Source organism: Mytilus trossulus, chromosome 6, assembly GCF_036588685.1.
Source record: "Mytilus trossulus isolate FHL-02 chromosome 6, PNRI_Mtr1.1.1.hap1, whole genome shotgun sequence".
Classification (NCBI taxonomy): Eukaryota; Metazoa; Mollusca; class Bivalvia; order Mytilida; family Mytilidae; genus Mytilus; species Mytilus trossulus.
Genome location: NC_086378.1, coordinates 61,636,725 through 61,644,147, shown reverse-complemented (window position 1 = coordinate 61,644,147; position 7,423 = coordinate 61,636,725). Strand labels below are relative to the sequence as shown.

The window sequence follows — 7,423 nt, the reverse complement described above, 5'->3', positions numbered from 1 at the left end:
TTTTGAAATGCAGCAAAATTATAAACTAGAATGAAATTTTTTGAGTTGTGCATTTTTGTTTGTCTTTTTTCTCTCTCTCTCAGTTTTATAAATCAGTTCAGTTGACAATATGTTATAATTGTATTCGTTTATTTATATTTATAGAACTTTCTCACAAAGGTGGGCGACATGCATATTATAAGAATGACTGAAATCTTCTTCCCGGTGTCCTATAGCCATTCTTCCCCCATGCCAATTTTTCCGGGGGGAAAAACTGGATCGATCCAATATTTCCCCGCGGAAAAATTGGCATGATCCAACTTTTCCCCCTCAACGTTATAGGGGGAAAACGAGGATCAGGCCAATTTTTCCCCTTTGCGGCATGATAAGCTATTTTTTCCCCTTTATAAACTTATAACGTCGGCGACGTCAGTTAGAAATTTTTATCCTGAAAAAAAAAAATTATCCTGAAAAAAGAATATTATCTTTTTTGATTAGTTTAGCGGTACCAAAGCTTCATCGTATTAGAATCATATTCAAAACAGTGTGGTTCTAGCCATTGATTGACGACCTAAATTATCCCATTGACTGGGACAGATTAGGTGAACGTTTGTCTGTAACGACCATTGTTCACTTCTTACTTATTACAGAATTTAAACTATGGGGTCACCAAAGGTTCTTAACGCCTTTAATAATAAAATTATTCGAAAAATTATTCAGGAATAACCTTTATGTTTTGATTTATATTATTGATATAAATCAACACAATGTATTATTCCGGATTCGTTTTTCGAATTGCTTTATTTAGGTGTAAAGAACCTTTGGTGACCCCACAGATTCAGTGTCTTTAACAAGTACATAGTGAGCAGTGATTGTTACTGACGAACGTTCACCTTATCAGTCCCAGTCAATGGGATAATTTAGGTCGTCAATCAATGGCCAGGACCACACTGTTTTGAATATGATTCTAATATAAATTGATATGTATTTATATACACCATGTATACATACACACGAAGGACATTCTGATGCAGTGATCACATCCATTCTCAATCGTGAACCCTTGGTATCATTGACCTACTGAATACAACCACTTCTGGTCAGTTTGAAGATTATGACTTTACATGATAAATCATTTTTGTACCACAAGGTAAAAGTACCCATCAAAGGCATGGATAGAGAAAAATACTCATCGTCTTTAAGCTTTCATTCAGGAGAAGAAGTCCGATAAGTGTGAAACTTCATCAAACCTAGGGGAGATATGAACCCCCTCTCCAACCAGTATGGGAGACGTGCAGTGGAAACTTGGATCGGAAGTACAGGAACTACCTTTATTATTGTGACTCGCTGTACAAGATCTACAAAAATATTCCACCTGACCTAAAGGTGTATATATAGGGTCGACCACGATCTAGCACTTATGATACAAATATCGACCGGAGTTACACGGACCTGGTAGTAAGTAATAAAAGGCCACCGTACGGCCTCCAAAAGAAAGAAAAAAACATATATAGTCGGCTATAAAATGCTCCGACCATACAAATAAGGCAACAAAACAAACAAAAATAAAAGGCTTATTGATTACAAAATAATTTACAAAAAAACCAAACTCAAACGACATGAACCAACAACAACCACTGTAACCGGTACTACATGTTCCTGGCTTTCGAATGGGCATTGGTGCATAAACAATGTGATGGCCATAAACTCAACCCTCCCCAATGAACCCAACCTAGGACAGCACACCGCAAGAAAAAAAATATCAGTTGAAATTGGCTTCACTAAATATGTTGATACGTTGCACAATAATCACTTACATAAAAACAATAGAAACAAAACACCGAAATAAAAGTACTCGCAGTTACTGAAACTTATTTCAAAGCTAGTGAAAATATAGACGGACTAGTGAGCATAGACAGACTGGTGAACATGTGAACAGACGGATGAATATGTAGACAGACTGGTAAACATTTGAACAGACGGTTGAATATGTAGAAAGACTGGTAAACATGTGAACAGACGGGTGAATATGTAGACAGACTTGTCGACATACAGACAGACATGCAGTTGATAATGTATAAAGACTAGGGGACACAAAGAAAGACAGATTAGTTGAAACATAGATAGACTGATAAACCTGCAGACAGACTTTTGTTTATGTAAAAGAACTAAAAATTTGTATCTATAAACCTATTTCTAACACTGTTCGGGTTAATTTTCAGACGTGTATATATCTACAGTGATATCTATAATATAGGGGGAAAGATTGGCATGGGGGGAAAGTGACTATATGTATACGTATTGTCAATTTTCCGCGGGGGAAGAATGGCAATGATCCAAACTTTCCAAGGGGGAAATATTGGCTAATGCCGGTCTTTCCCCCGGGGGAAAAACTGGCATGGGGGAAGAATGGCTATATAACACCGGTACTCTTGAAGATAAAGTGGCCAAATTGTATGAGTTGTCTTTGCTATATGTATACTTTTAATACTTGGCGTTCAAATATTCAGAGTACATTGTGTTAGAAATACTGTTACGACTGTCAAACAAGTGAGAGGTTCAACTAAATATAAAACCAGGTTTAATCCATCATTTTCTACATAAGAACATTCCTGTACCAAGTCAGAGGTATATGACAGTTGTAATCTATTCTTTTGATATGTTTGAGCTTTTGATTTTACCATTTGATTAGGGACTTTCCGTTTTGAATTTTCCTTGGAGTTTAGTATGTTTGTTATTCTAGTTTTCGCAAGATTATATTAATTACGAAATCTATTAATGCTACAACAACAGATTTTTCCCTGATAATGTGTGTTAGTTAATAGAAACGGAAACTATCTAGATTTTCTTTACACTTCACATCGAAAATAAATGCTAAAATATTAACATGTTTTCCAACGACCAGACCCTATGAAGTCCATACACCTAATCGCTATTTATTCCATTCCGGATAAGTTCTAAAATTACACAACTTTTTCATCCAGTTGAAGCTATCTGGGACCCTGTTTAAACAATTCAACATGCATGATACCTTTTGATGAGACATGTTTAACTACCGTAAATACTTAAAACAAAATATTTTTTTACTTCAATTTTAATTTCGAAAATAGCGATAAGGTGTATTCTCTTTGGTGATATTTGGTTTACAACTACGCTATTTTGTTTTCCATTGTTCCATATACTATTATCAAAGATACATACAACATCCTTCCTATTAGTATTACTTAATTTACTTATACAATTATGATTTTCCATGCATATTTGCTCACTTTGATAGCATAATAGCAAACCAATAAAAATAAAATGGATTTTATTTCAATCATATCTTTAATGAAAAATAACAAATGGTAATTAAATGACCAGTCATGTGAGATTTGATCGTTGACTTTCAAACTGTGAATAATTGCCACAATAATTGTTTGTCACAGAGTTATTGGCCTTGATTGATCTGTCACATTGTTTTTCGGCACTCCTCGGTGAACTAGGTGGAGTGTCTTTTTTAGGTCGACCTTTAGGCTTTATTGATGTTTCGGAACCTCCTTTTTGGATTACCTGTAAAATTCAAGATTTCTTTGACTTGCATTACATATGTAAGGAAATGACTAAGTATGTGGCTTACTGAAGAGCCCTACTTTCGTAATTGGTAATGTAATCTGGCCGCTGATGATGCTCAATGTGAAAATTGTTTTGTGGAATTTTAAGTGTTTTTTTTTTTATGTTTCATGATTTTGTTTTGTAAGGTTTGTTACTTTGTTCGTATTTTATTTTAGTTTTTGCTTTTTTGCATACTTTCTTCGTTTCAAATTAAAGATGTATTATAAATTAACGTATCATAAATTTATGTATATTTAAATTGTTGAATATCTGAATAGACTTAGTTCATAAAAGTTTAGCGCATTTATTGAAGCTATGCTGGGGATATTGTAATATATTGATATCGTAATGTTCAAGCCACAAAATAAAAGAGACTGCTTGAAAGGTAATTAATGGATTCAGGAATCAAAATTACACGCAAATCGCTAAGCTGCTTAACAGAAAGGTGGCCGACAACGATTGTAATCCAAACCCACTACAGGGCAAAGTTGCCTCAAGGTTTTGCAAGCTTACAAATTTATAGTAATTTAAAAGCCAAGAAATTCTCAAAATGCGCGTAAACGGACAAAGTATACCAAAACTATGGCTAAATATCATCTCAAATGCAAATATTGAAAATTATCACAATTTTGCGTTTAGAAAACAGCTAAACATAAGATAGTTATTCCTGTTGATACAAAAAAGTCCCCCCGAAATCTGATTTATTTCTGAAAAAAAGTGTAATCTAGACACAAGTTCAATTGCAATATTTTTTTCCAAATCAAAATTTTCTCTTTGAATAAAGTCATAAATAAGGCAGCTGAAAACATTAAAAATGTTGATCGACGAGGAGATAACAGTTTAAGAAGTCGTCAGCACTTTTTCAGGAAAAGGCATATGTTTGAATTATTGTGTCTCGTCCACAAAATTTTACCTTGCATGAGTTTGTTTTAGTTCAAGAATTGTTCTAGTAACAAAACGGTAATCGAAGCAGATCGAAATTAAATAACTTAAAACATTAAATTGAAAGTATAGTAAAGTATATCATAAACATATCTCTCATTATATAATATGTGTCTCATTTATAGTTTTTTAAATACGCGGAGGAAAATGTCCGATTCTCCTCCAACCAAAACAAGATATTTGGAGAAAAGAGCTGTTTTTTCTGTATTTTGAAAATATTGGAGAGTGTTTTTTTTGCGAATTTGGAACTTTAAAATGTAATAGAAAATCCTGTCAATTGTTTTTACTAAAATTGGTTCATGTGAAATCAAGAAATACCCTGAACATTTACAATCGTATACGAATTACATTGCTTTGTTCGTTGAGATATGTATATACTATTGCATTATTTCATGCAGGAGTTATTGTTTGCAATACTCGATATGGTCAAAACAAAGATTTTTTGAAAATTGGCATTTCTATCGTAAGTACAATCTTAAAAACGTAAGAGTAATGCTTACCAACTTTTTCCATTTCATTCGTCTGTTTTGGTACCAGGTTTTAACCTGTACTTGAGATAAGCCTAGAGTCTCTGCTAGTTCGATTCGATCCGGTGTTGATAGATATTTGTGAGTTTCAAACTTCTTTTCTAAGCCCATGAGTTGGAGTTCTGTAAAAACCGTTCTACTCCGTCTGCATCTCTTTGGTTTTGAAAAACCATCCAAGTCAGATGGGGATCTGGAACGAATATAGACTGGAAGGGGGACTGGTGTAGCTAAAGGGTCAATATAGTCTGTAGGAAATCCTGAAAATAAGATTTATGGAATATTCTAAGATGTTTATTTCAAATTGTATGCGTTTGATTATTCCTATAATAGGAAAAGAAAGGATATGGGGGTATCGATCGATGACACAAAATCAGTATAGGCTATATTTAAGCAAAAAAAGTTCTTTATCTCAAAGTTACAGAACGGACTTTTTTTGACACGAAGTAAACAAAATCTTACATCACTGCAATTCCCCTAGAACCGGCTTAATTGAGCGGAATTATTTGCCAAAATTAATTGGATAGACTAAACGAAATGTAAGATGCAACACCACCTAATCGGTCCCGGTCCAAAAAAAAACATTCAGGAAAGAAGTACATATCTAAAACAAAATAGTTCCATATGTAAAGTTGTAGTTATAATTTCAAATTATATAGGAATGGTTATTCCATATAGAATAGATAGATATGATTCCTTGCTGTCTTTTCTTGAAGTCCTTTTTAGTTTTCATATTTGTAAAGTTTTGGATTTTCAAATTCTTTTTACTTGTCGAGATCCATATGTGGTGTAGTAAAACGAATACCAATAATTTGATTTTAGATTTATTTACAGAAATCCTTTAGGAATCCACACAGAATGAACTTTCATTTATTCCTATTTGTTTGAATTAACTCCAGTTTTTGGTATCAAGGAAGGCAAAAAATGTTATGCTTGATTTTTTTAATTTGTATACCAAATTAAATTCTAGAATACTAAATTTTAATTTTGAACGTATTTCATAGCGTTTATTTTTATCTGACTATAAAAAGACAACAGATATTTGTAGACGGTAGTCATGTTTTCTTTAACTCGTTTAAATATACTTGTGACTACATATATCTGGTGTCTTCCTCTTATTCCCACTTTTTAAAAATACTATTCCTTCTATTCCTACTTGCAGGAATAGAGGGAATGAACCATATATATATACTTGTTTAAATTGTTATTCCGGACTTTGTTTGTGATTAAAAATAAAGCGATTTTACTGACTTTGATCATTGTGAGTAATGAAAAAATGGTAACAATGAATAAGGATTCGCAGACCATACCTTTGTTGATCAGCAATCATAATTTTATTATTAATAAGAAATCTTAAATATCCTTTTATAACCTCCCAAAACATAATATTTCGATAACGATTTTTGGAAAATAAGATATATCTAAGATATATACAAATTTCAAAATGATATATACATTGTACGTATACGATAAGAAAACACCCATTTTACTTCAAGGAGGGGTATGTTTTTTCCTAAATAAATATATATTCTAAATCCAGATTTTCCTTTTACTTCAAAGTCTTAATATTTTTTTTTTTAATCATTGATTTATAGCGTTGAAAAAAACAAATAAATTGATCGCTTTGCGCGAAAAATGGTTTATGACTCCTACAAAAAACCCTTTGAATTTAAATGGTTGCTCTCTATATAGACTGAAGCACAAATTGAATCCGTAAAAAAGAATCTTTATTCGTTGTATACAATTCCTGTTTTCACTTCTTTTTTTTCATTTTCAACAACAATGCATCGTGCCGATAATCGATTCTGTTCATAGCTTTATGTGTAAAAATTTAAAAATCTTTTGACCTTGCCTTACATTTTTTTTTATAAATAAATAAATGTGATAAGGAAAAAAACTAAAAATATTTTCAACAATTGCAAAATAATATCTTACCTCTTAAATTTGACGTATAACCGAGATGTGGATATGAAAACATAGAATTGGAAAAATTAGAAGACGAATAACCGGGATAATAATTTCCTGGGTCATAATTTCCAAATTTGCCGGCGTCTGAATAGCCACTTTCATTGTCTCTTAATATGTCTCTGATATAAAACGAGGAACTTGTCACTGGATGTCTTGGAGGAATTTGTCCGTAATTATTCGAAGTGGGAAATGCGTTATTCATTTTAACATAAATTCACATTCAGTTCTATTCAGTGTCCCTCTTTTCTAATGAAAACTCCCACAACTACAGGAACATTCAGATTCTTGGGAAAGTCATATAATTTTGTCTTGAATTTCACACTGCAATACACTACAAAAACTTTGCGGTAGGTCTTTTTTGTTTTTCCATATTTTTGTTTAGAATATTATTTCTGAAAAGTGGTATCGTTACTGCT

At 32.5% G+C, this 7,423-nt stretch overlaps 1 protein-coding gene across 1 annotated transcript; it reads right to left on the bottom strand.

The window, feature by feature from the left end:
• Window positions 1-3,339: 3,339 nt before the first annotated feature.
• On the bottom strand, window positions 3,340-7,423 carry LOC134723618 (homeobox protein DLX-6-like). The gene is made up of 3 exons (XM_063587180.1): window positions 6,975-7,423; window positions 5,016-5,299; window positions 3,340-3,531 (listed from the first exon to the last, which is right to left on the bottom strand). The coding sequence occupies exons 1-3, from the start codon at window positions 7,207-7,209 to the stop codon at window positions 3,343-3,345; spliced, it is 708 nt and encodes a 235-aa protein (XP_063443250.1). The 5' UTR covers window positions 7,210-7,423; the 3' UTR covers window positions 3,340-3,342.

Coding starts and splice junctions, on each gene's coding strand:
- LOC134723618 (XM_063587180.1), bottom strand. CDS start 7,209: ATGAATAACGCATTTCCCACTTCGAATAATTACGGACAAATTCCTCCA. Junction 5,300..6,974: donor TTATACGTCAAATTTAAGAG/GTAAGATATTAT, acceptor TCTTATTTTCAG/GATTTCCTACAGACTATATT. Junction 3,532..5,015: donor GAATGAAATGGAAAAAGTTG/GTAAGCATTACT, acceptor TGAATTTTACAG/GTAATCCAAAAAGGAGGTTC.